Consider the following 20,481-nt stretch of genomic DNA (forward strand, 5'->3'; position numbering starts at 1 on the left):
TTAAATTGTGTTTAAAAACCAGTTATAGCACTAGACTGATAATAAGATCTTCAGTTGTTATTTAGTGAGCTTTGCCGCAGGCTCTATAAGCAGCTTGCATGTGGCACATTGACGCGCATGATGAGGGCAGTGTTACCCGCTGAGAGGAGCATGATGAAGCTCAGCTCAGAGACACCGACTGAAGTGCTGTTGTTTTGCTGAAATGTTCTCCTCTGCCCGGAAACAGTGTTGCCTCGACAGCTGCGAATGGCGAAGCGATTGGTCGCGAGGCCGCAGTTCAAGCGTCGCGCGCTGTTCTGGGACTTTCTGTCAGAAGTGCGCGCGTCAACCAGCATCAACATCAAGCTGCTGCGCTCAGCTACATGTTTGCCTCGCAACGCGCTCGTGTACACAAATGAACACGCATTAAAGATTTAAATGTTTCTGACAAGTGCCTTAGTCTTACATTGTCTTAGGAGTAATTGTAAAACGTCAATTGCACACCAAATACAAGTTAGGCAGTTGTTTTGCGGATAAATTATTAATTTCAAATAAAATATTATTTAGTATTAATCTTTTAATAACTAGTACCCTATAGTAGTAACTCTTATAATAAGAATAAGAGTGATTTTGAACAGTTTAAATCAGAATCAAAAATAGTTATAATGTTTATCATATATATACACATTTATACATAATTTAAACATGATCCACCTTACACGGCACTTAGTGTAATAGTTAGCATTTATCTGTCGCCCTCTTCCGACCACCTACAGTACTGCTTTAAACTTTATGCTGTGTGCAGTGGCAAAAAATGTAAATATTTAGGTCTCACTATCGTTAACCTGTATTTAACTACAGAAAAATGTATTGTTCAATACAAACTAATTGACATATCAATTTAATATCAAACTGATAAGCTCACTTAATAGATTTACAAAGAGCATCAGGTCAGAGCACACTTAATAACAAACTACACAAAAACATTTGAAAAACATAACTGAACATATTAATAAAATGACCTCAATTTCATACATCCAAACTATTCTTCATCCACTTCTTCATCCGGGCAGCAATAGTATTCCACAAAACATATCTGACCATCATCGTTCCTCACAAGATACTGCAGAGAGAGGAAGCCTCGACTGTCAGTTCTCACAGAGACTTTACAGGAAAGGGCCAATGCCTTCGTAGAGGGTTTTAACAGGGACATCTTATACCTTTAAAAATCAGCACATCAAGAGAAAAACTCACATAGGAGAAATAATAATAAATAACAGATTTTTGGATGATGAGAATCATACTAAAACGGACCCTGTGCTCTTACCTGTTTGTCTGTGTTTTAGTACACTGAAAAAGCTCCATCATGTCAGAGTCTTTGGGATAATCATAATGGGCATTTCCAGAATTTCCGAATGTGGATAATCTAGGGTGTGAACAGGAGCTGAATTAAACCCAGAGAATTTAACTACTGACATCACTGTCCCCTTATAATGCAGACAATACATGTTAAAATAACCTTAAATAAATAACACATCTATGAGATAATATCTTAATTCGGCAGTTTATACATATATGTTTGTTTGTTTGTTTGTGAGTGTGTATTATAACTATACCTGAAGTAAGGATGGCTTGGTGACATAGTAATCTGCAGAACCTCACTGGTCATATCAAGCTCAGAAAAAGCCTCTTTCAGACTGTCTGACTGCAAAATCACCTTGTTGGTTACATTTGTGCTGCAAAAATCAAAGTCAATGGGCTCCTCTGGCTCTTCTGTATTAATCTTGCAGACGGTGACCACACCACCTTCCTCCAGGAACAAGGTCAGCGGATGTCCATAGCCATTATAGCACATTCTCAGGGCAGTACACACACCTTAAAAGTTCATAATGAGAATGATTAACAACAGCATAATGTATAAAGGCTGAATCACCAAAGCTATGTATGCACACCTGGGACTGTGCTTCCCCCAAAGATGGTCAGGCAATCCAGGAGCACAGTTAAGTTAACTTGAAACCCAACTGCATCCTCTTTTATAGTGTATTCTTGAAAGATGTCAGCCTAAAGTGAAAGTCAATAAATACACGAATCAATCCAACTTCTATTACATACAAAATAAATTGTGTTAAAGACTGTTAGCCCAACCTGAATAAATGCATTGGCTTGGAGACACTTGGAGTCCTCTACCGTGACTTTTAACCCATTCTGTGTTGCATTAAATATGGCATGGTCCTTGAAAGAGATGGCTTTTAGGATATTCGACAGATTCCTCGCGTTATCCAAACTGGCTATCAGAATGTACTGCTCATCGTCTGTTTGGGATTCAGTTGACAGTGGCATGTTGCTACAATGTCAACAACATCTGCAAAAACAGTAAAAATACGAAATTTTTATGAACTCACAAGCTCCTACTAGCTGATAAAATAGATATCATACGAAAACAATGTTTTAGTAAATTATATTTTAAGCACTAAATGCTGGCAACTTAGCATTCAAAATGAGCTAAAGCGATTTTATATATGCCAAACCTACCGATTATACATAGGAAACATGTACATTTAAACCGTTTACGCAGATATAACTGACTTTTTGGAGAATTTGGCGCCCATTGAGTTTTTGCCACTAAACCTTCTTCTGCTGTTTTTACCGTTTTCTCCACTTCCCACTCATACTCCCTAGTGTTCTGGCGTAGAATTGCACGCAATAAAATTACGGAATCTTCCAATATCAGGAAAAGGGGGAGTGTGGTGTATGGAGTAAAATGTAAAACACTTTAAATAAAAATAAATGAATAGTTTGAATTTTGTATGATTATTTAACATATCATGAATTAAAAATGTACTTTCTGTTATTTAAATAAAACGAAACGTCACATATAAGTATTTTAAATGTGCTTGTTCACCCCTGTTATTCATCGTGAGGTGGACCAGCTGTCGCCTGGCAGCCGAGAGCAGACAGATGCGAGGACGGAGACGGCCAGTCGGTCCAACAGAAGTGCCACATATTCAAACTAAACTAAGGTAGGCGTAAGACAATCGTTCGTTTATTTTAATGTAATTAATCTTATTCCTAATAGTTTTAGAAAGTGTTTATAGCCAGTAACGTTATAGTTTTTACCAAGCTAACTTCCCAGTTGGTCAAGGTCTGTTTGTTTTGCTCAAGTTAGCTTAATATCAACCAGGCGGCAGCGATATTTGTATTATTTTTACTTCATATTCATAAACTATGACAGTCTATGTGGTTTACGATGTCGTAAATTGTTGTGTTAATGACAGGGCAGTCATGGTTAAGTTACATGGTTTATAAAACAGATAAGTTACATTTAACCGGCTAACTAGCTAGCTAGCTTATTGTGATTGATGACACCTAAGTTAGATCAATACTAATTTTTAAAACCTATTGGGATAATTATAGGTTTGCTGGACAGAAATAGCTTTAGGGTTTGAATGGAATGAAAATAACGTTACGCTTCCACATTTGTCGTCATAGCTGTCGTGTGTGTTTGTGGTGATGACGTCAGATTTCTTTTATTCTTAGCAGAGCCAGGTTTGGGTCATGGCTAAAGACCCGCTGGCAGAGGCTGGCCTTCATTTCGATGAACTCAACAAATTACGGGTACTTGAGCCCGACGTAAGCCAGAAAACCACAGAACTCAAGGAAGAATGCGAAGATTTTGTTGACAGTGAGTTAAATTAACTTTTCTGTGTTATAGGACTGCATTGTACACTCACCTAAAGGATTATTAGGAACACCTGTTCAATTTCTCATTTGTGTAATGGTGTGGGGGATGTTTTCTTGGCACACTTTAGGCCCCTTAGTGCCAATTGGGCATCGTTTAAATGCCACAGCCTACCTGAGCATTGTTTCTGACCATGTCCATCCCTTTATGACCACCATGTACCCATCCTCTGATGGCTACTATAATGCACCATCTCACAAAGCTCGAATCATTTCAAATTGGTTTCTTGAACATGACAATAAGTTCACTGAACTAAAATGGCCCCCACAGTCACCAGATCTCAACCCAATAGAGCATTTTTGGGATGTGGTGGAATGGGAGCTTCGTGCCCTGGATGTGCATCCCACAAATCTCCATCAACTTCAAATATGCTATCCTATCAATATGGGCCAACATTTCTAAAGATTGCTTTCAGCACCTTGTTGAATCAATGCCACGTAGAATTAAGGCAGTTCTGAAGGCGAAAGGGGGTCAACACAGTATTAATACGGTGTTCCTAATAATCCTTTAGATGAGTGTATGTAAAGAAAACATGTACCATCTTTCTGTGTTTCACAGTTGAGGTTGATAACTTGCTTCTGTCATGTTTCTAAAAAAACAGAGATTGGTCAGTTTCAGAAAATCGTAGGTGGCCTTATTGAACTCGTAGATGAGCTAGCAAAAGAAGCCGAATCCGAGAAGATGAAGGTTGGTACTTCTATTTAAAATAAATGTCAGATGCAAATTTAATTCATTCATATGACCTGAATGATTCCTTAGGCCATAGGTGCAAGAAATTTGTTAAAATCTGTTGAAAAGCAACGAGAAGCTCAACAGCAACAGCTTCAAGCTCTGATCGCAGAGAAGAAAATGCAGCTAGAAAGGTATGAGCTAACGTTTTACCTGGAAGGGGACACATTTCATGTATGTAAATACTTTATCATCACGTCACTTTCTCTTTTTCTAATTGGGTGATGAATAACCTATTTGTGCGACTGTGTTTGAATATTGTTTTGCAGGTATCGAATAGAATATGAAGCTCTTCAGAAGGTTGAAGCTGAGCAGAATGAATTCATTGACCAGTTTATACTGCAAAAATAAGATCCCACTTATCTACAACATCCTGTCTATTAAACAAGAAAATGATGCTGTGCATCTGATTCACAAAGACTGGGTCCCAAACTACTGTAGGTTAATTAAATCAACCAGTTAAAGGTGACAACAGATTTACAGTTTTCAACATCACTTCAATCTCCGTCTCTCTATTGTTAACATTAGTGCTTTTGCTTGGCCACATCCTCCTAAAGGCGCAGTTGTAATCTTTCCAACCTTAGATGAATACTATTTATATATATGTTATTTATACTATTTATACATAAATGTACTTAATTTGTACATTTGATCTTTTTTACGATAGTAAAAATACAGTATTTGCATGTTACTGTAAATAATTCCATCTTGGTACACATTACTGTAAATGTTGTTTTTTCCGTATGATTTGCATTTTACTGCTGTTTGTGACTTGAACCCAGCAACAGTTTAACTTGATTATACCTTCATGGCATTTTTATTGTTTGTTCAAGGGACCACACCAAAAAATATTTTGCATAGTACATGCAAAATTTCTTAACTTTGTACAACCAAACAGTGCTTTCATGTATTATTCGTTTACATTTACCTGATTAGATCATTAGGTGTGTCTCAAATTTTGGCACTTCATAAATATGTGAAGTACATTTGAATAAAAATATGTTTTGAATTTATACATGACTTTGACTTTAAGTGTAAACAATTACTATTTTAGCGCAAAAAGTAAAATAAAACATCTATGAGCCACAGATATAAACCATGTGCAAAGGTTACATACAATTATAAATGCAGCTGACAGCTTTATTTCAAAATTTAAACAATAATAACCCTGTTGGGTTATATGCCCATTTTTCAAACATTCATCCGATTAAACTGGCATCTATCTTTGTTTCTTGGACTTTGAGGAAGCTTTTCCACTCGGAGAGGTTGAGTTATACGTCGAGCTGAAGAGCATGGTCAACAAAATCATGACAGGGATGATAAGGTATGGAGCATATATAGACACGAGTGTCAGACGTTCCTTTAATGTCTGCGGACCTGGATGTGGCGTCAGTGGAAAATCATGGAAAATGATGTGGCTTAAGATAGGGATTAGAGTAGTGGCCACATGGACAGAATAGATGATTGCTGGAGTTCTGATCCACTTGCAGCCACCTATTGAACAAGTAGAAATAATATAATTAAATTGATTCAAAAACAACCGTGAGACTGTCTGTGAAGTCATGTTTTGCCATTTACTGTTTTTTTTTCTACATAAAATCATTTTTCAGAAAATTCTGTGAAAAATAACACTGATCTCTTTAATATTGACTGAGTAAGGTCATGTCAAAGATATAAATCAGTGACTGAAATCAAATAGGACTTTAGCCTGGATTTTGGAGTCAGGGTCACAAATGCTACGCATCACTTCACCACTAGATGTCACCACTATGCAATACAAAACTCGTCATTAAAAAAAGAACACAATTGATTTAATTTAAGCACATAACTAACCTTTAAGGAAAGCGTATGCTGCAACTGTGAAGAAGGGAAGCTGAACAAGAGCCTCGCAGAACACAAAAGATCGGAACCACACAGGTGGATCCAACATCATCGGATCCTTGAACTCACTAGCATACCATTGCAATAGGTTTTTTAGCTGTAAACCATAAACATACATATTAAGTGAACAAAACTGACTTCTGAACAATCCGACAACAGTAACGCGCACAGCAGCGCAAAGTTCAGGTTCAAACTCACCTCAGGTGGATAGACTTGTTCAGGAAGCAACGCTTGAAAATCAATCAGCAGTGTTATTGGAATGTGCGATGCGAAGTAAATGAAATACAGAATTTCTAAGACGCGTAGGAACATTTCGATATTTTATAAAAGTCACTTGTTTATCGTACTTAAGAGTTGCAGCTACAGACATGGACAACAACAGTGGTAGTCAGTGTAGTAGATTCATAGCGTGTTGCCTCAACGTATCTCATTGGTCCTTCCGTTCGGTTATTCCAAACATCCGTCGTCTTATTGGTCCATGCGCTCAGTTGATTCTCTAAGTGGGTGGGTTCCTTATTGCTCATTGGCTAATATGCATGGAGCGTAGTAACCCATGTAAAGAGTGAAACGGTAACTATAGTTTCAGACTTTTTTTACTAGTAACAGCAATTGTGGTAATTATGGTTAACCATGGTAATTATTGTGTTAAGTGTTGCTCTTTTACACATTTAACAATGGTTACATTATAAAGAATTTAAATACATTTTTAAAATTAATTTTTTTTATTTAAAAATTTGTTAAAATAGTTTAAAGATATAATACAATGTTTATATTGTTAATCAAGATTAACATAATATTTTTGCGAAGTTTTACTTTAGTTAGTCATTAGAGTTGAGTATTGTCCAGCTTGTATTAAAGGGATAGTTCACCCAAAAATGAAAACTCTGTCATCCTTTTTCATCACTCTCATGTTACAAAACCTTGCTCTGATTAACACAAAGAAAAATACCTTGAGAAATGCCTGTAACCAATCCATTAGTGGACCCCATTTACTTCCATAGTATTCTTTTTTTCCTACTATGGAAGTGAATGGGGTCCCCGAATGGTTTGTTTACAAACAAAGAGTTTCGTTGCAAAACGAGATAAATCCATTTTTTAACATTTTTGTCAAAACATGTTTATTATTATGTTATCATGTTATTATTTTGTTTTATGGCGCTACTTAGCTGTATTTTTTAAGTTATGAAGGTTTAAAATCAAAACAAACCAACTGCAGTTGAATTTAAATTAATTGGAATGCAAAACCAAAAAACGTGATTTCTGAAGAATTAAAAAAACGGTGGTTATCTCGTTTTGCAACGAAACTCTTCAAACATTTCTCAAAATATCTTCCTTCGCTTCCATCAGAACAAAGTAACAACATGACAGTGAGTAAATGACGACAGAATTTTCATTTCTGGGCGAACCATCCCTCCAAACAGCATATGAATAGAACCGACACAAAATCCAGTCCTTAGATACACGCCTGCGTGTATGACTGCACAAAACAATAAAGTGTTACATGATAAAATATGTTAAAAATATTGCTACAAAATGTTTTAAGTTAATCGTGCACGTTATGTTTTTAAATTCCTTTTTCTTCAGCATTCATGATTCTTTGGTTGTCAACCTCCACATAATCCTGTAACACATTAATACCATCTTATCAGCACTTATCTGTAGTTCAAAGGTATGAAGATTTCAAAATGAATCGAGGCATGAGATAACTCACTCCGTCACTTTCCACAATGTTCTCCAAGATCCTGACAATGTCTGTAAATGATGGTCTGGAGGTGTATGGGTCCGACCAGCAGTTCTGCATGATCTGTTCTCTACATTTAAAAATGACACAATAAATCACTAAAACACCAAGTATTATTGTTAAATACTGTTAGACTACTATAAAAACTGAGCAAAGTTCATATTGTCACTTACATCTCTGGACGGCACGTGCTGGGAACTGTATTCTTATATCCGGCACACACATTATATACAACTTGCTCAGATGTGGTCAGATCCGAATACGGCAAGGTTCCTTTAAAATAAAAGATCAATAATTATTTATTCATCCATTTTATTAATTAAAGCCTCTTTTTCAATTCCTTCTTACCAAACGTCTGCATCTCCCACAGCACGATACCAAATGCCCAGACGTCGCCCTTAAAGCTATAGTAGTTGTTTCGGAAATATTCTGGAGGGTACCAGCGCAGGGGCACTCGCTCCTAAGAGATCACATTAACATTGAGAAAGGTTTAGGTGGGTGACTGATGAGGAGGACGACACTAGTGATAGATTATGAGTTCACCCTGTGGTGCTTTTTTCTGCTGCTGCGTCTGCTCCTCATGCGGGTCAAATCCCTGGCTAGGCCGAACTCTGCCACCTTCACCTCCCATGGGAAACGGCTCACCAGAATGTTCCTCAAAGCAAGGTCACAGTGCACCACCTGGATGATTCACAGAAAGTAGCTTTGCATGCTGAAATGACTTTTTTGTGTTTATGTACTAAACAGATGATGGTAAATATAAAGATATGTGTTCATGTGTGTACCATTTTTGAGCGCAAATGTTCCATGGCCAGAGCTATGTGGTAGGACGCGATGGTGAATTGGCTTTGTAGTTCAGGGTCAGCACTCAGTTGCTCTTTGTTTTTTTGAACAAAACTGCGCAGCGTGCCATAGCTCATAAACTCCATGATCAGCATATACGGCTCTGAGAAAACAGACAATGTTTTGGTTACATAATGGAAATAACAACATTATTAGTTTGATCAGTAGAGCATGCACTTGTCAAAAATAAGGTCAAATATGTACCCCATCCGTGACTGGGGCAGTACTCTTTCAAAAAGTACAGCTATGCACCGGAAGAGTTTATATGGTACATACTGGTAGCAAAGAGGGCATATTAGCACCTTAGAGGTACATGTTGATACCACCAAATGTATACATATCTGCACACAATGGTACATATAAGGACCTTTTTAAAGGTTACTGCCCCAGTGACAGGAGCTCAATGCAAACGCCTTTAAACGTCACCACAAATGAGAAAATGACATTAACCGAATGCTTTCGACACGTACTATACGTTTATCAAATACTTTTGATAAAAATCTGCTTATTCCTGATCTCTGGCCTATTAGAAATACTGGTTTGTTGGCAGAATCCATTAAGAGTCTAATACCAAAAATGCTAATTTACAAGAAAACATGTCAGACACACTTTAAAAAGTCAAGCTCTTCATATATTGATTTTTTGACTAGATATTGTTTCTAATAGGGTGGTGCTAGCTGGGTTCAAATCTGAACATAATGATAAAATTTATATCCAGCATATGAACTGTTTAAGTCACTTTAGCTAAGTGTTTGCCAATAGTCAATATTTAAATGTTTAGCACAGTGGTTCTTTGCTCCCTTGTGCGGGGTGCATTTCTTTGTGGCCTCCTCAAAGAAAATTCATAACAATCTCAAACTTAGAATAGAATTAAACAACACATTTAAATTTTATAGTGCTGTTGGTTGGTAGCAATATTTCTCTGAAGTTAAATTACACAGAATTTATGATAAATTAGTATATTTAAAAAAAAATGCCATAAAACTGGGGCCCCCGACATCATCTCGCACCCCCCCCCCCACACACAGTTCGAGAACAACTGTTAGCTACAAAAATATTAATAATAATTAGTTTTTAAAATAAACAATTTATTTAAGTTACATAATCTTTCCTAAACATTTCATCTTACTACACTTTAAGAAAGGATGTGTTCATTTTAACACACTGTTTTGTGTTATCCTGTTTAACACATTAGGTGTTACTTTAACACATTATGTGTCATTTCATGTTGATTTTGAGTTCAAATAAATAGAAGGGAAAACACAAGATGTGTTAAAACAACACAAAGTATGTTGTTTCAAAAATAACACAAAGATGTGTTAAGGACAACACATTGGATGTGTTAGACACAAGGTGTGTTATTTTAACACATTCGTTTTAAGAGTGTAGGGGCTTAAGAGATGCATTTTTTGTAAAATATAAATGTATTTAATGTGTAATATGCTTTACAAATGTAAAGTCCCACCTTCAGTTGTATTCCAGTCAAGCAGCTGCATCACATTATGATGATACGCCAGCTTTCTCATAATAGACACCTCATTTTCCATCTGCTTACTGGTGATACCTACAAATTATAGTTAATATTTAAACAACCGCATGCTTCACACACCTTGTTATAAACAATATCTATGTTTTAGTATGCATGAGATGTAAAATATTTGTTGTTCTACCTTCTTTGCCAATTTTGCAAGTTATCAGCGAGTGGCCTTTACAGTTTCCCCTGGTTATCCTTGCTTTGTAGAAAACTCCCTCTCTCCCGGCCTTTATGAGCTGAAAAAGGCTCAGGTCGGCTTTTTTGAACTGTGGAACCTGAAAATAAAGTTATTTCTTTGAATGACAAGACATTTTTGCTTTAACTCTACAGTTAAATGTTTAATATTGGGTCATTTAAAGAAAAAAGCACCTGCTGTAAGGGCTTCCAGGGTAATCTGCAGCTTGTCGTGGTTTGTGGAGGCCTTACTGGATCTTCTGTAGGATAGTTGGAGATGATGGATGTTTCTGGGATGGTTTGAGATTGAGGAGAATCTGGGAAAGGAACTGGAAAGTTCGCATCTGGTCTCCTCTGGCTAAGGACCCGAATGGTTTTCTTCATTGATCGATACCTAAACCATACACAATAAACAAACCATAAATATGGTACTCGTCTACATTTAATTATTATTATTACTACATTTAACTATATATGAAGAGTTTCGTTGCAAAACGAGATACATCCGTTTTTTAATTGTTCAGAAATTGTTCTCGTTTTTTGGTTGTGCATTCCAATTAATATAAATTCAACTGCAGTTGGTTTGTTTTGATTTAAACCTTCATAACTTAAAAAATACAGCTAAGTTGCACCATAAAACAAAATAATAGCATGATAACATAATAATAAACATGTTTTGACAAAAATGTTAAAAATTGGATTTATCTCGTTTTGCAACAAAACTCTTCTCATATTTTATATATATATATATATATATATATATATATATATATATATATATATATATATATATGGCTTCATTTGACCCAACATTTGGGTTTGACCTAATTTTGGGTTGAAAATAAGCCAGCATTTTAGAGTGTATATATAAAAGAAAGACCATTTATTAAATAAATGAATAAAAATACTTTTTTAGTGCAATGCATCCAAACAGTATGATGAAGAAGATGGTACCAGCATAAACAGCGATTAGTACGATGAGTTCAGTGTTCAGATCTGTAAAAAGAGAGATTTTATAGACAATGCGTGTCTATGTGACACGCTACACAACTAAAATATTATATTCAATTTAAAAAAGCATACTTTTGTCAACAAATTTGATAAAAACAATGTAGAAGATTATGTAGATAATATGTATACAAATACTCACTTGCTACATTGTCTCCCATAATGATAAAAAAGCTTGTTGTTCAAAGTCATCTGAGTGATCTATTGTATCAGTACTAAATGTAAAAAAACAGACAATTTTTTTTTCGTTTTACACTAACAACTTATTATTATTAATTGCAAATATGTTAGACTGCAAAACAAAACAAAAAGACCTGAAAGCAAATATGAAATATATTTTGCTCACCTCTAATAGTAACAGATTGTGTCCTTTCGACCCTACATTTAAATCAGTGTGCGATGCAAACTATTTTCAAACCTTCTCTTGTATGACAAGTCCATCATATGAGCATGCATGAAGACCACTGAAGGTGTTCATTAAAACAACAAGCCACAGTTCTAGACTCTAGCACTTGTGGTTTCTATAAGTAGCACAGCATGCAAGCTTGTGCACTTCCTGAGTAAAGCATGCTAGCCTTTCACATACAATAGCTATGAATCCCACCCAAAATAAACCAGCAAATAAACAGGTGACCATAATTCTTAGTAGTTTAGTTTGCATATGTCAATCAAGGGGGAAAAAATCCAATGGAAAAAATGAGTTAACAATCAAGAGGGGGAAGTGTTCAAATGTCAAATATGGCCTGATTTCAAGCAAGTATGTCAAACTGGCACTGGACGTTAAAGACAATAAAGGGAGGTGGTGTGGTTTCCTTTTCTTGTTCAAGGAAACAAATCATTCACTAGCAAGCCATGCACACGAAATCGAAAAGAGCACACACGGTCGCATTTGGCTGCATTTAATTGGTTTCTCGAATAACTGTTACAGCTCAACAGTATCACTCGATATACAACTACAAGTACATTTGTACAGATCCTTTTCAAATACATCATTTTCATAGGCTTATTTACAAAACGTTTATGTACATTTGTCAGTGCAATGTCGATTTTATTCTTTAAACAACACTTTATAAAATAAAGTTCATTAAATTAATACATCTCTAGCAGTACATCAGAATTAATTTAACAAAATGATGATTTACAACATAGACGAAGACATACATCAGTAGTTGATTGCACCACTACATTTTGCCAGATTCATAAATTATCCCTGTATCAAGAAAAATCTGTGAAATTAAAATATAGCAGTATGTTTGTAAGCTTCCAGTTAAACTAAAAGCAAATCCCAAGAGAAGCCAAATTACAAATTGTGAATCGTGTATCATTTTTTCTAGCTTACAGTCCATTTGCATTGACGTTTTAACTGCCTCCCAGTAATATAGTTGTCGATTTCACAAACATTTATTTCATACAGGGATAAACCTTTCGTCGATGGCAAACATTTAGTTAATATATCCGTGAGATGGAAAATTTAAAGTACAGCAGCAAAATGAGTATGGGCACATAATTCCCAAGGGTGTAATTCCCCATTTACGAGAAGCTCATTCAGTTGATGAGTTGCTTAGAAATAAGAGCAATATTTCATACATATTTTCACAGTGGTAATAAGAGGTTTAGCTCTAAGAGACACTAAACAAATGCTACTAATAATCGGGAACTCCAGAATGCCATTCATTGACATTTTTGTGGTCGCTTTCGGATAACACTGTTCATACAACCCTGTCCTTTCGCTTTAACGGTATTCAAAGGTTCCCCGACGACTATGTACATGACCGGTTTAAACTTTGGCTTGGACATGTGAAGTCTCTTCTGTGAGGAAACATCGAGAGATATGTATCTGTAAGCCGTCAACTGTGGAGCCAGAAATACAGTGCTAACAGGAAAGCGATGTAAAAGCTATGCATGTTGAGAAGACTTTGAGATTTGTTTAGACAGTAAATGTGGTATAAGCCCCTGTGAGCTATTGCATTAAAAAATATCAATGATAAAAAAGAACTTGTTATAAAAATAAAAATTAAAACAAAAAAATATATGAAGATACATTTATACTCTTTGAAAAAGAGGAAATGAAAACAGTTTAAATAAAACCTATTAATGAATAAAGCATATGCATGATTTGGCAGTGGAGCGGGATGATTTTGTATTTTTTAAATGTACGTTTACATATTTTAAAAAATGAATGAACTGTTTGGAAATTGATTAAGGAAAGATATAATACTGTCACATTAATATTCTATTAACAGTTGGCTGAACTGCAAAGATGTGAGGTAGTGTATAAAAATGACTGGATAAATTACTGGAAACAAAGTCGAAAGATAATAAATGACAAAAACGAAACATTTAGGGCTCTTTGACACAACTATAATTTAGATGGATGCAGTTTCCTAATTAAAATATTAGGTTCTCCCCATGAGCTCACTCTTCATGTGGTTTACCCATCCGGTTTTGCCTGCCTGGTTAAGGTGATATGAAGGGCTTTCAGTCTTTCAGTACTAAGTTATATGTTTGCTTGGCAACAATGACTCGCTACTGTTCTCTCTCTCTCTCTGATTCACTCATTCAGACGAGATGCTTCACTCTCCCCTTCACTCGTTTAACTGAAGCGACAGGTACCTTTATTCTGAAAGCGCAGTCGGTGGTGGACTCACACCGTTCCACTAACTCATATTTTGTGCTGTCAAAATGACGGTCCTCCGGGGGAGTGTTGGCGTTTTAGTCCTCGCTGCACTGGCACACTGAAGGACCCCTAGTGTCTTTTAAGAGCATGGAAGAGCGTGACATCACTGCAGCACACAGTACTTCTTATAGTCAGATTCAAAGTCTTCGTCCATGCTCGTGGTGTCTGCCATCTTTTTTCCCTCTGTTTTCGGCAGAAACTGCGAGTAGTCCACTCCCTGCTGCTCGTAGAACAGGATGTAAGCTGAATCGGTGTCGATCTCGTCCGAGTGAACTTCCTGAGGAGAGGAGACATGAAACGTTCGTTTTAAGTGTTGCTCGATACGCAATGTTTTTCTGCAGTGCTTATGAAAGAGTCTCAGATGTCACAGCAGGCTGGGATCTTACCTTGCAGCTGCTGTCGTTGTAACAGTACCATTTTTCATTGGGGTTTTTGGCATAAGTCACATAGTGGCCCCCTCCCATTATTCCCGAATGACACTGAAACAAAAAAAGAATGATTTGCGTCAGAGACACTTAACAACAATTCTGAACAATTCAAGCTAAGTTGTTTGTTGGTTTTTAATAGCATGCATGATGAAAGAAAAACAATGAACACGAACATTTTACTTTTTAACCGCATTCACACAGCAATAGTCAGAGGGGCTTCTGTGTGAACACAAACGCGTCCCGTAAATGTTTTGGGATTGCTCCCGTAAACAGGACCTAGTAACATTGCCGTAACATTAGGGCTGGTCTGAATACCATTTTTGGAGCGTCAAAGCTTTGGTAGTAATTAACACTGAATATTTGAAGCTTCGGAGGGAGGGGGCAGAATATATTCTTCTCTTTAATAAAGGCAGGAATCTCGGTGTGTCTGTCTGTTTGCATTGTTATTATGTTGAGAACCATTCATCATATCGACTTCATGCGTGGGGGGGTGTTGCTGCGAAACCAAGGGAGTGCAGTGTCGTATTTTGTGCCATATAGACACACGACACGTTCACAATTACTTTTAATAGACTACAAAACATACAAAGCATCGCGCCTCAAAGAAAATCGATCAGATTTTGTGTGAAACTGAAGATTATTTACAACATTATTTGCATTAATGCATAGCACCTGCCAACAGCCTTTGGCCAAACATGAGTGCGATCTCTCAGCGCCACGCTGCCACCTATAGAGGGCGAACGTAAAGCGCACTTTCTGCTTGGCAGGTACTCTGCATTAACGCTAATAATGTATAAAAAAGAATATTCGAATCTCGTAGGGCTGTGAAAAAATATCGATAGTTAGCAAACGATCGTGATACTTTTTCCACGATTGTGTATCAATATTTCAATCTCTACTATTGGTATTTTACACATTTAATAAGCCCTCTGTGTGCGTCAAACACCCTCCTCCACCGCTGCTGTAGTTGTTGATATCCAGTTGTCTGTCATATACAACCAATGTCTCAGAAGTAAGCGGGAGTGAAAAAATGGCAGAAAATTTAAAAACACCTGCAGCTTTCGTGTACGTACTTTGGCTTAAAAAAAAATAAAAAAAATCAGCTTTATTTTTTACATTTTTAATAAAAAAAGAAAAAGCATTGCAATGTATCGCAACAAGCAACGTATTGTATTGTATCGTGATACATTGTAGCATGACCCATGTATCGTGATTCGTATCGTACCGTGAGGCCCTTTATATTTGACAAATAGTCAAATAATCGAATATGCTGGTCCAGCCCTACGTAACATACACGAAAAGCATTCTGTGTGAAGAAAACGCAGAAACAGTGCCATAAGGTGGACGCGCGTGTCATCGCAACCAGAAGTTATGGTTCTGCTCTTTGACACAAGGATTTAAATGCAGATCAACATTCACTTCGAGAAATGTCGACAAACTGGACTGAAGCAGAGATCATTGAGTTTGTTACTATCTGCGCTGAAGCGGAGATCATTCACCAGCATGACAGAACAGCGCAACATTCGCGCTTTATGATCTTGTCATAAACTAAAATGCACGCGCGTGGTTTCTCGAGAAAGAAATTGCGGATAATTAGCAAACTTAAGACGCTGTGGAAAAATATGTCACGTGTCTTTACAGGATCTTTACGATATGTGTGTAGATGCATTCACAGATTCCAAAAAGTCATTGGCAGTGAACCAAAAATCAAATGATCCTGGACGTATTTTCCGCAATTACTGTGTGAAAAGGGCTTTTGAGAACAACACAGTCACACTATTTTAATTTGGTGTTAAATTTGGTGCATACTGTCGCTGCATCCGAAATCGCCTACTTCCATACTATATAGTAGGCTATGCGAAATATGCAAGGCGAGTGGTAGGTCTGAATCAGTGGAGGCTGGTGATTTCTTTTTCAGTAAAATAAAAATAAAAATACGAATAAAAATGTAACATCCTGCTACTTCTCCTAAACTTAAAAAAAGAAAACATTAGCTGAAATGTGACCATGAAAACCCACTGTCATTTACTGTTTTCTACATAAAATAATCCTGCATAATGTAAAGAACATTCTGTAAAAATATAACCTTGATATCTTTAATGTTGATGCACTTACTGAGATTGCATATAAATTGTAAAAGGGTTCCAGGCAGATGTCATTTCTTTGGTGAGGTGTGTCCAGATCAGTGCTGACTTCTGAGTGTCCGTTACTCTGACTGCTGTCTTGTCCCAATCCATTCACCATGATGACATCACAATCAGTGCTTGAGGCATCCAGCGACCAGGAGTCCTGCATGTTTGCATCAGACGCCCCCTGATTCTCCCCGTCTGTCACTATGCCCTGCTCAGGCTCCATCTCGCTCTCCTTGCTGTTGCTCATGGCACTGCTGTCCAGGTTTTCTTTACTGTTTGAGAGTCGATGTCTGCTGCCCAGCTGGGGCAGACGCAGGCGGCCCTGTTTCCGTCCCGTGTTCCTAGGGCTGTTACCGGGACTGCTGTTTCTGCTCAGTGGGCTGCCCACCCTTCTGATGGAGGATGGTGTACCTGAAATGACCAAAATGATCTAATGTAATGTTTACCTGTACAAAGAAAAAGAGAAGGATAGAGAGATATGAGAGAAAGACATACCTTTCCCAGATGTTGGAGGACTGGCTACGGTAGTAGTGGAGATGGTGGATACAGAAGAGTCTCCTCTCTCCAGTCTTTGGAGCTCCTCTACCAGGCACTCGCTTTGGCTCTGTAGGCTCTGAAGGCTGCCCAGGCTCTGAGAAATCTCCCTTGGGGCCAGAAACGCACTGGGGTCAAAGCTTTCTCGTGGAAACTTTACAATCTTCTGAGATTTGATCCAACGGCCGTTGACAAACTGGAAGCGTTTTAGATGAACAATCTGAAATAGGAGACAGACAAACCATTTTAACCAATTTTAGATATACACAGTCACAGTAACAGATGACATCAACCACAGTCTGTTTACTACATATTGCACACATATCTGTAAACCACTCGATACCATTTGATCTGATAAACTTTACATAACAATGTACAGTACTGTGCAAAAGTCTTTAGTTGTTTTTGCAATGTTATAGTGATCATATATAATTGTGTCTCTTTAAAAATACAGGAAATGTGTATATAGTATTAAAAATAGTGCTGGGCAAAGATTAATCGTGATTAACCGCATACAAAATAAAAGTTAATTTTTAATTTTAATTATATTTAAACACACACATATACGTGTATACATTTCAGATTTTATATATATATTTTAAATGTATATAGAATATATAAAAATATAAATAAATATATATAAATATATATACACACATGTAAATGTTTCTTATATATATACACATGAATATGTGTGTATTTATATATACATAATAATAACACACACTTGTATATTATGTTACAAATCACAAATTATATTTTGCATGCGATTAATCACAATTAATATTTGCCCAGCACCAATTAAAAACTGTATAAAAATGTAAACTGATGTGTCAAGTTTTTAGGGTAAACTCCCCTTCCACTTGAGCAATAGCAGGAAACTGCAGGATCTCTTAAACCTAAATAAAATTAAATCCTAATTTTAAAGAAATTAGTCTTTTTACTTCATTCTGCTCAAAAACGCTCAAGATGTGTTTAGTGCCAAGAGAGGTCACACTAAACACAGACGATGCCTAAAGAAGACATTATGTCCTGAAAAGTAATGGTTTTTTTTTTGTACATATTTCCTGTATTTTTTGTTTGTATCTTAATAAATAGATTGAAAAATAAATATGGATGGACATTAAAACTTCTAAAACAACAAGTCTGGTTGTGGTGGCCTAAGACTTTTACACAGTAATGTACAATGAACACTTATGAAGATTAAATAATACATACATTTGAAAAACCGCCAAGTTAGTGGCATCAAAAATATCAGTCTTTTTGTTTATCTAGCTAGTTATCTGAAATTTAAGGTCTTACTACACAATACAAAGTGCTCTATACAAAACTGCAATTCAATAAAACATCCAAAAAAAAATTTTTTTTGAAACAATTACACCAAATACAGGTATAAATTGCATATGAAAAAATCAGAAAATAGGAACTAAGGGGTTTTTCTGACCAGTACAGGGGGCAACCTCCACAGGTCCAGCTTCTTGGTGGCCAGGCGATGGGTTTTACACTTGGAGCAATAATAGAGCTCATCCTCTCCCAGCTCTTCTTCACTGGTGAAGGCTTTCAGACAGCTGTCCAAACTTATGGGTTCTGCCTGAGCCCTTCGACTTTGTTCAACACTGGGATGTTCTTCGACTATCTGTTCATGCACACATATTAGAAATGAGCTAGAGGACAAACATCAACAACTATGCCTCTACAACTATACCAAAAACTGGACTAAGTAAAACTATTTAAATGGAACATATCATGAAAAATCTGACTTTTTCCATGTTTAAGTGCTATAATTGGATTCTGCCAACCTAGAAAATGTGAAACAGATCAACCCAGTAATTTTGTTTTGGTAAACCATTCTCTGCAGGCATGTGATAGGTCATTGAAATTTGCCTCCCCTTGTGATGTCAGAAGGGGATAATACCGCCCCTTAAGCTGATCTCTGCACTAAATGGCAAATGACACACCCAAAATGGCAATTTTAACACGCTATAATCAATTATCTACAAGGTATTTTGAGCTAAAACATACGTACTCTAGAGACAACTAAGATTTATTTTACATCTTAAAAAAGTCTTGTGAAATGTCCCCTTTAAAAAAATGTCCAGTTTCACTATGGAGTATGCCACATTATAGAAGCAATCATTTCTGTACAGTCCCGACTAAATTCCTGGCACTCACCCTTTCTTGAGATGTCTGGTAACGGAGGTGCAGGGCAGTGGGGTCCCAGTCTACAGCAATGTAGGCGTTTCCTAAAGACGCTCTGTCCTCGCTACACTCCACCGTGCAGCCTCTGCAGAACCTGGCAAAGTCAGCGACATCCCTTATCAGTCACAAAAAGCCAAAGTAAAATGCAAGATGCATGAACAACAGCATGTACAACTGTTGTACAACTTACCTGTACCAGGGACACCAGGCGCAGGAATTACCGTCTTTCTGCACCACACGGAGGGTAAAGGGGTACTGATAGCCCATGCTGTCATCACTGAAAGAGGATCGCAAATATTATAGATTCTACATTATGCATGTAGACAAATGTGAAAAACAACTTTATTTGAGAATGAATCCTGTGAGACTTTGATTTTGATAGAACTGACCAGTCCTGAGCGTGGTTACTGGCTTCCTGTGGGGGCAGAGGACTGGCGAGACGGGACACCTGGATCCACACGGCATCATATAGATCCTTAGTACTGGTGTGTACTGTACATGGCACAATCAGTGGCATACCAAACAGACTAGGCCTGTTCTTCTGGGAGGACAGGAAGTACAGCTCCGTCCGCATCTGAGGTGACAAAACTCGCACTTACAATTCGAAAGACCACCACATGTATCCAACTGTGACATCAAACTGCGCTACTCACCATTTTTCTGTGCATGGCAATGATGTACCCGATGAAGGGGCTGTCTGGCACTGGAACAGCATGACCATTTGGGATACCATTGGCGAGGGGCTTCTCCGGGGTGCATGGAACCACTGTGCTCGGCATACCATTGGGAATCAAGTTAGACTTTCCAATGTGATTTGTTCCTGCTGTCCCATTGGCCATAGGTGGAGATTCTATAAAATAAAAAACATTTATTACTCAATGTG

General features: G+C 37.1%; 5 protein-coding genes across 12 annotated transcripts in view; 1 reads left to right on the top strand and 4 right to left on the bottom strand.

The window, feature by feature from the left end:
* Positions 1-864: 864 nt before the first annotated feature.
* On the bottom strand, positions 865-3,000 carry rad1 (RAD1 homolog (S. pombe)). 3 transcript variants are annotated; one of them, XM_055196520.2, is made up of 6 exons: positions 2,882-3,000; positions 2,125-2,341; positions 1,932-2,040; positions 1,596-1,854; positions 1,307-1,405; positions 865-1,199 (listed from the first exon to the last, which is right to left on the bottom strand). In XM_055196520.2, exons 2-6 carry the CDS (start codon positions 2,317-2,319, stop codon positions 1,022-1,024), a joined length of 840 nt encoding a protein of 279 aa, XP_055052495.1. In that variant the 5' UTR covers positions 2,320-2,341; positions 2,882-3,000; the 3' UTR covers positions 865-1,021. The 3 variants fall into 3 exon arrangements, with proteins under 3 accessions (XP_055052495.1, XP_055052493.1, XP_055052494.1); XM_055196518.2 differs by lacking the exon at positions 2,882-3,000 and adding an exon at positions 2,512-2,666; XM_055196519.2 differs by lacking the exon at positions 2,882-3,000 and adding an exon at positions 2,566-2,662.
* On the top strand, positions 2,882-5,460 carry ift20 (intraflagellar transport 20 homolog (Chlamydomonas)). 2 transcript variants are annotated; one of them, XM_055196521.2, is made up of 5 exons: positions 2,882-2,999; positions 3,517-3,661; positions 4,320-4,405; positions 4,478-4,581; positions 4,717-5,460. In XM_055196521.2, exons 2-5 carry the CDS (start codon positions 3,535-3,537, stop codon positions 4,796-4,798), a joined length of 399 nt encoding a protein of 132 aa, XP_055052496.1. In that variant the 5' UTR covers positions 2,882-2,999; positions 3,517-3,534; the 3' UTR covers positions 4,799-5,460. The 2 variants fall into 2 exon arrangements, with proteins under 2 accessions (XP_055052496.1, XP_055052497.1); XM_055196522.2 differs by having other exon boundaries at positions 2,893-2,999; positions 3,520-3,661.
* On the bottom strand, positions 5,242-6,914 carry tmem97 (transmembrane protein 97). Its single transcript, XM_055196523.2, has 3 exons — positions 6,527-6,914; positions 6,281-6,425; positions 5,242-5,941 (listed from the first exon to the last, which is right to left on the bottom strand). Exons 1-3 carry the CDS (start codon positions 6,638-6,640, stop codon positions 5,667-5,669), a joined length of 534 nt encoding a protein of 177 aa, XP_055052498.1. The 5' UTR covers positions 6,641-6,914; the 3' UTR covers positions 5,242-5,666.
* Positions 6,915-7,376: 462 nt separating this feature from the next.
* On the bottom strand, positions 7,377-12,828 carry LOC129438022 (tyrosine kinase receptor Cad96Ca). Of its 3 annotated transcripts, none has more exons than XM_055196514.2 (12): positions 11,975-12,828; positions 11,771-11,829; positions 11,529-11,616; positions 10,816-11,014; positions 10,583-10,721; positions 10,378-10,476; positions 8,855-9,015; positions 8,613-8,750; positions 8,418-8,529; positions 8,243-8,342; positions 8,040-8,139; positions 7,377-7,949 (listed from the first exon to the last, which is right to left on the bottom strand). In XM_055196514.2, exons 2-12 carry the CDS (start codon positions 11,787-11,789, stop codon positions 7,893-7,895), a joined length of 1,212 nt encoding a protein of 403 aa, XP_055052489.2. In that variant the 5' UTR covers positions 11,790-11,829; positions 11,975-12,828; the 3' UTR covers positions 7,377-7,892. The 3 variants fall into 3 exon arrangements, with proteins under 3 accessions (XP_055052489.2, XP_055052488.2, XP_055052490.1); XM_055196513.2 differs by having other exon boundaries at positions 7,378-7,949; positions 11,771-11,843; XM_055196515.2 differs by lacking the exon at positions 11,975-12,828 and having other exon boundaries at positions 7,379-7,949; positions 11,575-11,616; positions 11,771-11,807.
* A 149-nt stretch (positions 12,829-12,977) lies between these two features.
* usp32 (ubiquitin specific peptidase 32) overlaps positions 12,978-20,481 on the bottom strand; it is a 51,215-nt gene continuing 43,711 nt past the window's right edge. For all 3 annotated transcript variants that reach the window (XM_055196511.2, XM_055196512.2, XM_055196510.2), the window contains exons 26-34: positions 20,252-20,448; positions 19,988-20,172; positions 19,789-19,875; positions 19,572-19,692; positions 18,844-19,035; positions 17,361-17,619; positions 16,849-17,276; positions 14,692-14,784; positions 12,978-14,582 (exon numbers count right to left, since the gene is read on the bottom strand). In XM_055196511.2, the coding sequence (XP_055052486.2) occupies positions 14,409-14,582; positions 14,692-14,784; positions 16,849-17,276; positions 17,361-17,619; positions 18,844-19,035; positions 19,572-19,692; positions 19,789-19,875; positions 19,988-20,172; positions 20,252-20,448 (1,736 nt within the window). In that variant the 3' untranslated portion in view covers positions 12,978-14,408. The remainder of the gene's footprint in view (positions 14,583-14,691; positions 14,785-16,848; positions 17,277-17,360; positions 17,620-18,843; positions 19,036-19,571; positions 19,693-19,788; positions 19,876-19,987; positions 20,173-20,251; positions 20,449-20,481) is intronic.

This window comes from Misgurnus anguillicaudatus, chromosome 24 (genome assembly GCF_027580225.2).
Source record: "Misgurnus anguillicaudatus chromosome 24, ASM2758022v2, whole genome shotgun sequence".
NCBI classification, from domain to species: Eukaryota; Metazoa; Chordata; class Actinopteri; order Cypriniformes; family Cobitidae; genus Misgurnus; species Misgurnus anguillicaudatus.